This window comes from Coenobita brevimanus, chromosome 90 (genome assembly GCF_032717465.1).
Source record: "Coenobita brevimanus isolate Jiangsu-jjx chromosome 90, ASM3271746v2, whole genome shotgun sequence".
In the NCBI taxonomy this organism is placed as follows: domain Eukaryota; kingdom Metazoa; phylum Arthropoda; class Malacostraca; order Decapoda; family Coenobitidae; genus Coenobita; species Coenobita brevimanus.
This window is the reverse complement of record NC_137043.1, coordinates 35255969-35269862: the sequence shown is the minus strand read 5'-3', so window position 1 is coordinate 35269862 and position 13894 is coordinate 35255969. Positions and strand designations below refer to the sequence as shown.

Below are 13894 nucleotides of genomic sequence, written 5' to 3'. Positions count from 1 at the left end.
TCGAATACCTGTCAGTATATGGATGGAGGAGAAGCTGTAACACGACGTATGAAGAGTGTGAGCTTTGTATTAAGGGCGTGGATTACAGACAGTATACAGTAAAAAAAATCAAATTAGTCTAGAAGAAAAAAAGGTGTATTACATGTTACTGGAGTGAATCATGCTAATACTGATGATAAAAATATCCCTGCCCAATACAGTGCATCATTAGAGTTTCACTGGTGGTTTAAATCACAGTATTATTTGCTTCATGATACATGATGTTATTTTACACTTTCAATCAATATATTTAAGGCAACTAGCCATATTAACAAATTACTTTACAGACATTACATTTATCTGCTAGTAAGATTTAGACCCCATCAACACCTTCAATAAGATGGCAGACTCCTTATTGAATTCTTATTACCGTACCTGCAGACTAATCTGTTCAGCACTGGGATATCTCTTGTAGTGAAAGGTTGCATACAACTTTCTTCCTTTTGTTTAGGCCGATTTTATTTTGCTTAGGGGAGACCTTCCGTAACAAAGGTAAGTATGGCAAGGGAAGATTTTGCTTTCTCTTTCCTTGTTCTTCATGCAAAAACAGATCTCAGTTAATTTGTCTTCTCTCCTAACTACCTGTTTGGTTGAAACTAACTTTCTCTACTAACAAAGCCTTGTTTCTGCATGAAGAACAAGACATAAGAAAATTCTGCACTCTACTTCCCTCATCTGTCCAGCAAAAGCAATTTTAGTTTATCTGTTAATCGAAATAAAAAGAGCTTTGCAAACCTGGAAGCAAGGACGCCGATGCCAATTGCCGCTCTGGCACCATATCTAGTAGCATTTATAACTACCAACCGTCAAACTGTGATCAATTTTTATCATGGGGTTTTGCGATGTTCATGAGTTTTATCGGTAACGTATATTTGCGATGTTCTAGAGATATTAGCATTTTGTACACAGCAAACATTCCAACATTTTTTGCTCTAATAACTCTCGCCTACCTGGAAGTTGATGGTGGCAGCAGCGTGGAAGACAATGTTGACCTCAGCACAAAGCCTGGCCTCGTCCTGGTCACTCAGCCCCAGTCCCTCCATTGTTATGTCACCCTTCACGGCAAACACCTTCTGAACCACCTCCGGCTGCGTCTCCTTGATCCGGTCGAACAGCTGCAGGAAAATGGTTTACAGTCTGCGGAACTACTTGAGAAAGAGTGTGTGTGTGTGTGTGTGTGTGTGTGTGTGTGTGTGTGTTTTACCTAATTGTCCTTACCTAACTGTATCTTTACAGGAATGTGTCAAGCTCGTACTGTCCCGTGTCTTAAACCATTTTCATCATAGTTCTCCTTAAATATATGAATTGTTTTGGCACACAATATTTCATTCGGTAGTGCAGTCCACTGATCAACTGCCCTATTTGGGAAACTAAATTTCCTTACGTCTTTATCGCCTCTCTTTTTTGCAGTTTTTTGCAGTGTCCTCTTGCTGATGCTTCCCCATAGGTTATAATTATAATCACTTATGTCTATTTTCTCCTTCAGCATAATCATGTCTCCTCTTTTCCTTCTCTCCTGTAGTGCTGGCAGATTCAGTTTTTCTAGTCTTTCTTCGTAGCTTAGATCCCACTCATCTTGTACCGGCCTTTTGAACTTTTTCAATCTTATTTTTTTTTTTTTTTTACTTTTTTTTTTTGATGAGCATTCCAGACTAATGATGCATACTCCTGGGTTGGTCTGATGAATGATGTTATTATTTTTCTCAGCATGTCCTCGTTTATGAATGTGAATGCTATTTTCATATTTGCAAGCAGTGTATACAGGTTTCGTACCTCCTCACTGATGTGGTCAGCCGGAGATAGTCTGTTATTGATACTCACACCTAGGTCCTTCTCTCTGATATGTGTAGGGTTTTACTTCCTAACTTATAATCCCACTCTGGTCTTTTCCCACTTTTACCAAACTTGATTACATGACACTTGTCCACACTGAATTCCGTTTGCCATGTATTACTTCATTCATAAAGTTTATTTAACTCTTCTTGTAATTCTTTACAATAGTCTGTGTTAGTAATTCTCCTTTGTATTTTTGCATCATCAGCAAACAGATTTAGATAGCTTTTTGTTACTATCTATGTCATTTATATACACTAAAAACATGATTGATGCCAGCACTGAGCCCTGTGGAACTCTGCTAGTCACTTCCCTCCATGATGAGTAATTTCCCCTTCGTACTGTTGTCTTTTCCTTTTTATTAAGAAAATCTTGCATCCTACAGTACAGTTTGCCTCGTACTCCTCCTTGATGGTACAGTTTGCGTAAAAGTCTTTGGTGTGGTACAATGTCAAATGCTTTCTTGAAATCTACAGATAGATAGATAATGTCCACCCACCCTTCTCTTTTCTGTAATGTCTCTGCAACTCACTCTGTGTGTGTGTGTCTGTGTGTGTGTGTGTGTGTGTGTGTGTGTGTGTGTGTGTGTGTGTGTGTGTGTGTGTGTGTGTGTGTGTGAAATATACATGGACGACAAAAATGCTAGTATGATACAATGCTAAACCTGAATGGCAATGAAAAAATTTGGAACTAGTAGGATAACAGACACGATACTAAAATCCTAATTAAGCTGATCTTCAGTAATAATAATAATAATAATAATAATAATAATAATAATAATAATAATAACAACAATAATAATAATAATAATAATAAAAATAATAATAATAACAACAACAACAAATTCAACTTGCAACCACTTGTAAACAAGAAGGATGTACAGCCTATATCAACGAGAATTACCGTGATCCAGAACCTTCCACAAGCCTTCTCTGTCTACTTTGTCATATGATTTTTCCAGATCCACAAATGTCATAAATACCTTATGGTCCTTCCCACAAGCCTTCTCCACTATCTATCTTACAGCCAATATTAGATCCACACGTCCTCTGCCACTCCTAAAGCCACCCTGTTCATCACTCACTAGGACTTCTGATAAATCTTATTTTCTCTAGAACAATTCTTCCACATACCTTCCCTACCACACTCAATAAGCTTATGCCACGATAATTCTTGCACTCATTTCGCTCACGTTTATTTTTGTACAGGGGTACAATCACAGCCAGTTTCCACTCTGCTGGCACAGTTTCACTTATCCATGCCTTCTTACATATCTCCAATAGGCACTTCATTCCGTTCTCTCCACTACACTGAATCATCTGTGCATACACCTCATCAACCCCAGCTGCCTTCCCATTTTTCAGCCGCTTCACAGCGTTCTTCACCTGTGCGAGTGTCACGTTTCCTGGCACGGCATTCCTTCTCTGCACCCCCCCCCCCAAACCAACCATGTTTACGGCGGCTCTGCTCCCTCTCTCTATTCCCATTCATCAGGCTTTCAAAATATTCCTTCCATCTGGTCCTTACTTCATCCCCATGGGTTAATAATCTACCACTTACATCCTTCACACTTTCACATTTCTTTTCGCTGTCACTTCTACATTCCCGCACCTCTTTCCAGAATAACTTCCTACTTTCAGAGTAATTTGCATTCACTTATCTTTCTAGATAATTATTTACCTCTTTGTTTTTTCCTCTTCACTAGCCTCTTTAAGTGTTTCTGCTCTCAATATTTTCAGTTCTTATTTCAACTGAACCCCTGTTCTGTACCCACTCTAGCCATTTCTTCCTCTTTTCCTCCACTGCCCTCTTAACCTCTTCATCCCACCATGCCGTACCTTTCTTCTTTGTTGTTACTCTTGCCACACAACATACCGCTTTAGCATTCCTAACTAAGCAATATGCATCCACAGGCTGTCCAGATCCATTTCATTCTAATTCACTGATTCCAACTCCTCCACTACTTTGGTCCTGTATTCGTCTGCCATTTCTTAGACACTCAGCTTCTCGACTTTCAGTCTTCTTCCCTGACTGCTCCTCTCTCTTCTGGTCCAAAGAATAACTCAAAGTGTTGAGATTAAAAATTCTTCCATCAGGTTTGCTCAAGAAGAGGAAGAAACAGAAAAACTTGGTTTCTCAGGGAGGTAATTATGAGCAAATATCGTCCATTACCTTATCAGTAAATATATAGGTCTGCCACATTACAACCAAACTAAACATGATAATAACTTTTCGCTGGCAATTATTACAAGTACCGGGCATGATTATCTTTGAAACAAGTGGCGCGATATGTTGATTCACACCCTTTCAGTGCATTGCTTGGGTCAAGAATCCCATTACACTACTGGGATTTGATCTAAGGAAAAAAAATCTAATTCATTTGACTGTAATGATATATATATATATATATATATATATATATATATATATATATATATATATATATATATATATATATATATATATATATATATATATATATACAGTATATAGTAATTTAACTGTTGCTTTATAATCAGGCATGACCTTACTGGATTCTGAGGCGGTGTAAACAAACTACTCATGGCCACCGCATTATAACATGCAATACTTCGCTAACAATTCACAGCCACCACTGTGTCCAGCTTTCCATAAATCCCATTCCTTCCTGAACGACTGACAGTACTCTTCCTCCTGCCGTATGTTTCTTATTGCTGTTACATAAAAAAATATTTCATGTAACATCTTCCATCGCCACAACCGGCAGAGAAACAGAGGCGAACTTTCGATCAGGATAATGGCTTACATAATTATGGTAGTGGCCAAATTTTCGCGCGGGCTTTGAACCATCGCCAGCACTTTTTCCCTTCTACCTGAGTTTTGTATATGGTAGATTACTTCATTTTCTTAATTCAGTGCCAATAGTAAAAACGGATATACAGCAAACAGGGGAACATCATCAACTTCGATATGGCGACGTTTTTCGTCATTCTCTGCATTTTTTGTCATTCTTAGAGTTCTTTGTCATTCTTAGCGCTTTTTGTCATTCTTGTGTTGTAATTCTTAGCGTTTTTCCTCATTCTTAGCGCCTTTTGTCATTATTAGCGTTTTTTGTCATTCTTTGCGCCTGTTGTCATTATTAGCGTTTTTTGTCATTCTTACCGGATTGAGGATAATTTATGGGACTTCCTTGAATTTTTGAAACACTCAGAGACGTGACAAGAAATTATACGATTTGTCGTATTTTATATCTACTGAGGAGGAAGAATTGAGATTCGCAAAAAAAAAAAAAAAGGAATTATAAATAAAATACGTACAAAATAATAATGGTTTTGGTACTTTTGAACATATGATCTGGATAATTTTCACGGTAAACTCTGTCTTCTAGAATATAATAAGGAAATGGGAGGTTCCATGTCACTGCAACCTGTAAAAAAAATAAAAATAAATTAAATAAATAAAATCCGTCCGTAAACAAGTATATGCAAGTAGGTTCTGCACTGACTCCTAATACACAATAATGAAATAGAGTCCACCTGCACATGGATACAAAAGAAAAGCAATAACAAAACATACAAAAGCAAAAAGAATAGGTTTGTATATACAGTACATCATAAAGCGGAAAAAAAAAAACACACCAAAACAGATAAGAAAAAACGCAAGAACATATCACAGGATACTTAGAAAATATCTTGCAGACACAGAACACTAATTTCATACAAGGGTGAAATTGCCGTAAGCTGGTGCAAAGAAGGGAAGATTTTCACAACAGACATTGCTGAGCTTTACATGGAGAGAACACAGAACAGGAATGGAGGAACGGGACAAGAACACCATCTTGGTTCCTTTACCCCTTTTTAATCAGGTGACGTGTTTTGTATCGTCTTCTTACTACTTGTAGATTTGGGCCCGTATTCTCGTCGGGCAAGAAGGATCCCTAACACCTCTTCCTTGGCGATTCATTGTTGGATATGGTTGGCTAATATCCTTTGGTACGTTATTTATCCAGAGTATGACAAATTTAGAATGAAATATATACAGCAGAGGACAGTAAGGTGTATTAAGGGAAAAAAAAAAATCGCTTAGAACAGTTGTTAGGGAGCTTCCTTAACCGACGGGAATACTGGTCTTGTTTAATTCAGCCAAGGAGTCTATTAGTCAACACAGCATTTCCTACGTAGTCTTAAAGTAGCAAAGAGTAAACGATGTTGATTCAGAGGGTTAAAAAGCCCAAGTTTGGGCTGTGCACGTGAAATTTTATAAGCTTCTTATGACAGAAAAGAATACGATGACCTCACTTTGTATTTATTATCAACCACACAGCACAGGCCTTGGCAAGCGTGGTAACATCAACATTCAAAATGGCGGAGGTGGAAAAAGTAAAAGAGGAACATTGGAGCATGACATGCATACACACAAACGAGGTAGGTACACAAGAAACACGCACAATCACCTCTCAGGCCTAAAGCGTAGTCCACATCAGAAACAGAAATAGAATCACCTGAAGAGCAATACAGGGTGCTGGAAAGGACACATGAAGGAGAGATATTTTATATAAATTATATGAGAGACATATGTATAAACTATAAAACAGGCAACATATTATAACACAAATATGTAACAGAAAAATATACATAAGTTGCAGAAACGAAGCACACAAATATATAAAGTGAAGAGTATATATACTGTATAATATATATATATATATATATATATATATATATATATATATATATATATATATATATATAAACAAAAAGAAATATTTTTACATTGATTACACAAATCCATGAAGGGCATCCTAGGCAACTAGGGGAAAAAGTGAATATTTATATTTTACAGACGATCTCGAGTTATAAAGCAACGCTTAGTTTAACAATCTACTCTAACTTCGCGGCAATAAGTAATCTGTAAAAGTAATTTTGCGTCTGGAATTTTCACTTACACTTCAAACAGCCAAAACGTTGCGGACTGTGATTTTAAATTTGTTTTAAGTGATGTAAAAACAACGACTGTTTCTTTATCAATTTTTATTTTCACTTGTGTTAACGCCGCGTGACCTACCGTAAAGACCCCTCAATCCGGTGGCGTCATTATTAGTTTATTTCTCCTACCTACAAACGATTTTATTTAGCATCGAAAAGACTTGCGAAAAATATCCAAAATTATGCGGGTCATTAAGCATACAGAGCGTGATTCAGGCGGGTACGATCTTTTTCACTCTGGCCTTTAGAATTTTACCACAACACCTGCAGTTTCAATTGCAATCTTATTTCATCGCAAATTATTAAGTCTCTGATTACCGTGACAGCTTTTGATTTTCCTTTTTTTACTCTATCTTTAGGGGATTTCACTCAGCTGTTACATAAGGACTTAGCTGCATGAAGACACTTCCTAATAGAGAGAGAGAGAGAGAGAGAGAGAGAGAGAGAGAGAGAAGCTGCATGGTGACTCTTCCTTCAGAGCAAAGTCTCGTAGTACTTGGGAAAAAAAAAAAAAAAAAAGGCTCGTGTTGAAGGGGTTCCGAATACTACAGGCTCAAAATTTCTGACTCCAGCCTTTATCATTTTCTCGCCCCTCCCCCCCCAAAAAAAAAAATAAATAAATAAATAAATAAATAAAATAAAAAGATGCGTAGAAAGTGGCAGATTCCCAGACAGAGTATTTCCTCTCGCTGGCGGATGTGAAGGGGAGGTTCGAAAATCTTGCGGAATTTGATGAAGAAAAAAAAAAAGTACCCTACCCATGTCCGGTACGGTATTGCGTTACGTTAGACTCTTCCTGGTCTTTAACCCTTGCAGTGCGATGACGTGTGTGCCAAATTCCAACTACTTCAGGGAGATTTTCTTTATGTTTCAGAATGGGGTGAAAAAAGAAAAAAAACGCACACACACACAAAATACAAAAAAAACCTCCATTCGTGTCTGATATTACGATGGATATTTTTTTATTTTAACCCTTTAGTACGATGGTGTTTAAATTTCATGCAGAATGACTTCAGACGCTTATTTTTCAGCTTTAAAGGCAACACCCCGGACTTTTTTTTTTTTTTTTTTTTTTTGGAGGAGGGGGGATCATATGTATCAAGCCCTGCCATGATGTTTTATATTTTACGCTGATAATTTCCGGACGATTTTCTTCTTCTTTCGGAATGCCGATGGACGGATTCTGACCAGGATGGATATTGACTTAAATTCTCAGTCCAATTAATAAGTCCAATAGATGCTGAAGTAATAAGTGCATTCCGTAGAATTTAATTAAGTTACTGATCCATTCCTCTCAGTCTGTGTTGTTACCCCTTACAGTATAACGATTTGTTTTTCGATTTCTGTTGCCACACTACTATTTCATTGGGCTTAAGACACTCGTAGTGAAGGGATAACAAACTATTACAAACTATCTAGATCCATAACTACGGGAGTAATTTTTCTGCTGAATAAAATATGTTATTAGCCAGGAAAAAAAAAAAAAAAAAAGTAAACGGATCCAAAGGGTGAAAGCCAATTTAATTTTTTTCCCACCTTACGTACAACTATTGTTTACAAAAGAATAACTTATTACGCACATAAAGAAAAGGTGAAAATAGGAAAAAAATACCACCACCACATACAACATTAAACCACCTCACAACAACCACATAAATCCATCCGCCACAATATAAACATCATACCCTGCACACTCATCACAACAAAATCACACCATCTACCATAGTCACCACGAAAAACATCCAGCCAACATTACAACCACCCCCATCTCATTCCATCTCATACATGCACAAACACTATTACTACTTTACCACCACTACTACTACTACTACTTTCACCATCTGTACAATACCACCACAGCTGCCCGTAAATACACAAGGAGTAAAAGTAACAAGACAGTATTTACAAAAGTTCTTAAATTTACAAGGTTATCAAGGCGATGTAACCATGAACAGCTCATTCTTCTTCGTTCTTCTTCTTTTTTTTTTTGTCTGAATTTCCTTTCTCTTCTCTTCAGGCTCCCCTTTACCCCTCTCATATATATATATATATATATATATATATATATATATATATATATATATGTAAATTCTCTTTCTCCCTTCACTTTTCTCTCTCTGTGTTCTTCAATGCCTTCTTTTTCCTGCTCCTCACTGTCCTCTCCTCTTCCTGTATCTTAGCTCTTCTCGTCCCTTCCCTCCCCTCCCTTACCCCCCGTCTCCCCTCCCCCCCCTCTTTCCTTTCTCTTCCCCTCCCATCAGCCAGGCGGACTTGGTCAAGGTAAGCCGGCAAGGGTAAGGGAGAAGAGAGGGGAAGGGAGAAGAGAGGGGAGGGGAGGGGAGGGGAGGGAAAGGGGGGAGAGGAGAGGGAAAGCGAAGAGAGGCGAGGGGAAGGGAGGTCGAGGGGAAGGGAAAAGAAAGGAGAGGGGAAGGGAAGTGAGGTGACGTGAGATGAGGGGAAAGAAGAGAGAGAGAGAGAGAGAGAGAGAGAGAGAGAGAGAGAGAGGAGAATATTTTATGAATAAGGTAAATGATGTGTGTACAAATTTACCTTACCTTTACACAGAACCGAAGGAAAGACCCGGAAAAAAAAGAATCGAATGAAAAAATGAAATAAAGTAACTATATGATTGAAGAGAATGAATGAATGATGTGAATGAGAAAACCAACTGACTGAAAAAACTAAGGGATGAACCAATCGAAATAACTAAAATGATTAAAGGAAAAAAAAAATGAATGATGCAGTAACAAGGAAGGAACCAAGTTGGGGATGAACATTAAATAATAGGAAAAAGTGAATGAGAGTCGTAAATGATGTTAATAATGTGTAAAATAAGTTAGAGATATTAAATGAATAACTCAGATGAACAAATTAGGAAAAACAAGAAGCGGTGCCAAGGCACAGCAAACACGTCCCCTGCAGTCATTTTAGTTCTGACATATAAACACAACAGGATATCTAGTCAAAGATGTCACATACCAAATTAGGAGTAAATCAGGTGATAACTGACGATTTTATGTCTATTTGAAATTTTAGGCCCGAACCACCTGACACTGACCCCTTTACCGCTAACTGGGGGGATCACCCCCTTGATGTAATGGGGCATGTTATAGGATGCAGATTTAAAAGATGCACCCTTAGGTTTTGGCTTCATGTCGATATGACGAATATGAAAGTAGATGTGGCAAGAATTTTTTTATTTATTTATTACATTTTTGGGGCCCACAGCCTGGGCCTTGGCCCAGTTTGGACCAAAATTTAATTAGGTGAGGTCATTGCCTATCATCCCTGTAATTTTACCCAAAATAGCATCAGCAATTTTCGAGTAAAACTGTTAACTGACAGACAAACAAACAAAGAAACAAACAGAAAGACAAACCGAGTGAAAACAATATCCGTTCCAGAGCCCCTACGGGACGGGGACGGTAGCAATGCTCGTGATTAATGAAGGAAATGAACCAATGACGAACGACTTAAATAACTGGGTGAAATACTGAGGTGAACATAACAAAGAAATGGGATAAATGATTTAGATGAATACGAGGTGGCCAATATAAATGTTTAAATGAGATTAATATTACAAATGATAAATGAAGTGAATGAATGAGATGAACTAACCAGTTTTCATCAATAACTTTTTCAGTTTTAATCTTGCTACCACCACACCAGACGAGGTTTTTAGTTTACATAAAAGCATCTCACAGTAAACGGGTAGTGAGATGAGAAAAAAATCTAGCACATCTGTTCCGGATGTTGTCAACACCACAGGTATACGATAATGGAATCCGACCCCAATTTCAATACATATTTCCCCCCCCCCTCTGACTTCATCACTGACCTTGACATTTAATTGGCTCAGTTCTGTGGTCCGACCAAAAATTGTGTCGATTTTTCCAAAGTCTACTCGTAATGGATACTGAGTTACAACATTGCTCAGGGGAGGGGCCGGGAAGGAGTGTCTCAACCGAGCAGTTGTGAGAGGACTCTTCCTAAAAAGGTAAAGGACTGTTCTAAATAGCCTGTTGCCTGAATGTGAGTATAACCATTTTAATATGAAGCTAAAAAAAATTAATAAAAAATTGCATGTAACGACAACAATTGCCTCCGCCAACTATAGACTAAAAAGGAGCAATTGAAATGACTTTACTTGTAGTCAGCTTTTAACCCTTCTGCGTCTCGCTGATCACTTACAGATGACCCGGCCGCCAGTACTATATCCATCTTAGGTCTGATCACCGACACTTCTAGGATTAACACACCATCTCCATTAACTCAAGTGACTGATGGTGACTTTGGTATTTTACTTAGGTTGAACTCCAGCGATTTTACTCGTCACAGAAACTCTTTATCGTCCAAGGATATTGTGTGTGTGTGTGTGTGTGTGTGTGTGTGTGTGTGTGTGTGTGTGTGTGTGTGTGTGTGTGTGTGTGTGTGTGTACCTGTAGTACCGGTTGGCCTACCTTCAGGTATTCCCACTCTTTCGTAAGGTAACCTCCAACCCCCTCCCCCTCTCGTCCCGTGAGAGTGACGCTTATGGTGAGGGTGCGCCGGATGCGATGAATGAAAGCTGTGACTTGGTTGTGGTGACCTCTGGCGGCACGAAAATGTACTAAATGGACCAGAGAAAGTAAGGCTTGTCATCGTCATCTTGTAAGTCATTCCAAACATAACTAATCACTTCTACCTTCTCACTGTCGAATCAACTGTAGTCGTTCATGTGGGCTAACAAGAGAGGATTATATTATGTTGTTGTTAATACTTTCACTATTAACCCTCTCATTGCCAAACGTTTCTAGTACTCTATCTATCTATCTATTGCCCTGACGCCCTAATCCCGCAAAGGGTGGCCGCAAACAAAACGTCTCCAAGTCGCTCTGTCACCCATCATTTGACTGCCCTCCCCCCAACTCACTCCCCCTTCCCTCATATACCTCTCAACTCCATCCCTCCACCTCATCCTCGGTCTCCTCCTCCCTCTCCCTCGCCTCCAGCTAATGTCAGATTATTATTCCCACGAAATGTGTCGCTCTGATGCGATCTTACTTGTTTCATTCTTGCGTTTTCCCTCTTCTTGTTTTCGGAGACTTTTATTGAAGTGATGGGGTTGGTTTTACCGTCATTAATCACTGCATCATTTGGAAACCCTCTTAAGATGAATAAAGCTGCCGAGAGCGAGAATAGAAATGGCGTCCTTGGGCTCAAAGGGTAATTAAAAAAAAAAAAAAAGTATGCCTAAGGAGGTGGTAGATAAATTAAGGCAGTTTTAAAAATCGTCCAAAACTATTTAATCGCAAACGAACCAAGACCATTTCCTCCATTAATACGATGACATTTTATCTACGTACGGGAAAGCTTATATGGCTATCTTCTTCTTACATTCTTTTGTGTGTGTGTGTGTGTGTGTGTGTGTGTGTGTGTGTGTGTGTGTGTGTGTGTGTGTGTGTGATTTTTTCCTCGAGATGACATCAAACTTAGGACAGGTCCGTAGCGTGAAGTGGTTAATAATAATAATAATAATAATAATGATGATGATGACGATGATAATGATAATAATAATAACAATAATAATAATACATTCATCTGCCTCTACCGTAATCGTACTGAAGGCCAATTAGGTTCCTCTACTAATTCATTTAATTATTATTTATTCACTTCCTCATACAAATTCATTCCTTCGTATTAATCTGTTTCTTTATACGATTTCGGTTCATCTCATTAATTCATACTTATTTACTCATTCTCGTCCAAATACGAAATATCATCTTCAAATTCACTTCCTCATACCCATTCCCTTATTCGTGATTTTTTCCCCATGCAAATTTAGTTCCTCATAATTTATAGCTGCGATTCTTTTTACAGCTTCCCTTTATAATACTAATTCTTCTTCACATTCAAATCTCTTTACAAATCCTTCACAAACTCGCTTTCTCATTACAATCTTTATTCATCCATATTCATATATTATAACAGTACGTTCCTTTACACTAAATTACTGCCTTATATTTCGCTTCTTAAAAAAAATAAAAATAAAAATAAAAAATGCTTCTTTATGCTTATCTCTTCGTACAATTTTTTTTCTTTTTAATACGAATCGCTTTCTCACACAAACTGGAATCTTCAAACAAAGCGGCTGGCGTGGTCACATGGCAGAACCCAAGGCAAACAGCGTGTTGTGTGGGTAAAAGTGACACATGCAGGGGTGTGGGGCGGGCCTGACTCCATCCCGCGGGCAAATCCGGTTGTGGTGGGAATGTCAAGATTGAGTTATGGGTGAGTGGCCGACGACACTGACGCACCCCCCCTCTCTCTCTCTCCTCCATACACACACACACACACACACACACAATCAGTCAAAACGCCTCACCAATTGAATGAATACGCTGGCTGAGGTTAATGGACACACCTGCAGATGTTAATGAACCATCTATCTATCTGTCTACCTGTCTATCTATTCATCTATCTATCTATCTATCTATCAAAGGCCAGGTGCTTCAGTTCCTAGGTGGCCACGAATGAACGGCATAAATGAAGCCAAAGAACGCGCGTAAATGAGAGACGAAGTGAAAGAACATGGATGTAAAGAAAGGTAATGCATGTTGAAGTGAATGAAGGCGCATGAAGTGAATGAAGGCGCATGAAGTGAATGAAAGTGCATGAAGTGAATGAAAGAGCATGAAGTGAATGAAAGTGCATGAAGTGAATGAAAGCGCATGAAGTGAATGAAAGTGCATGAAGTGAATGAAAGTGCATGAAGTGAATGAAAGAGCAAGATGTGAATGAATGCGCATGAAGTGAATGAAAGCGCATGAAGTGAATGAAACGGCATGAAGTGAATGAAAGCGCATGAAATTGCCGGAAGCTCGTGAAATGAATGAAAAACCGCGATGAAGTCACGCGTAAAACCGGTTATGAAAGACGGCAAGCAATTATTATTATTATTTTTAACGAAGAATGGCTGAGTGAAGACGAAAGTGAGCCGCAAAAATAACGTACTAAATAAAATAAAATAAATAACAGAGGGCAGTAAAGAATAAATACAAGATGACGGTAAAAAAAAA

At 38.3% G+C, this 13894-nt stretch overlaps 1 protein-coding gene across 1 annotated transcript in view; it reads right to left on the bottom strand.

Moving 5' to 3' along the window:
- Positions 1-13894, bottom strand: part of LOC145411671 (putative fatty acyl-CoA reductase CG5065) — a 125780-nt gene that overhangs the window by 15808 nt on the left and 96078 nt on the right. The window contains exon 4 of the mRNA XM_080281677.1: positions 990-1154. Coding sequence (XP_080137803.1) covers positions 990-1154 — 165 coding nt within the window. The remainder of the gene's footprint in view (positions 1-989; positions 1155-13894) is intronic.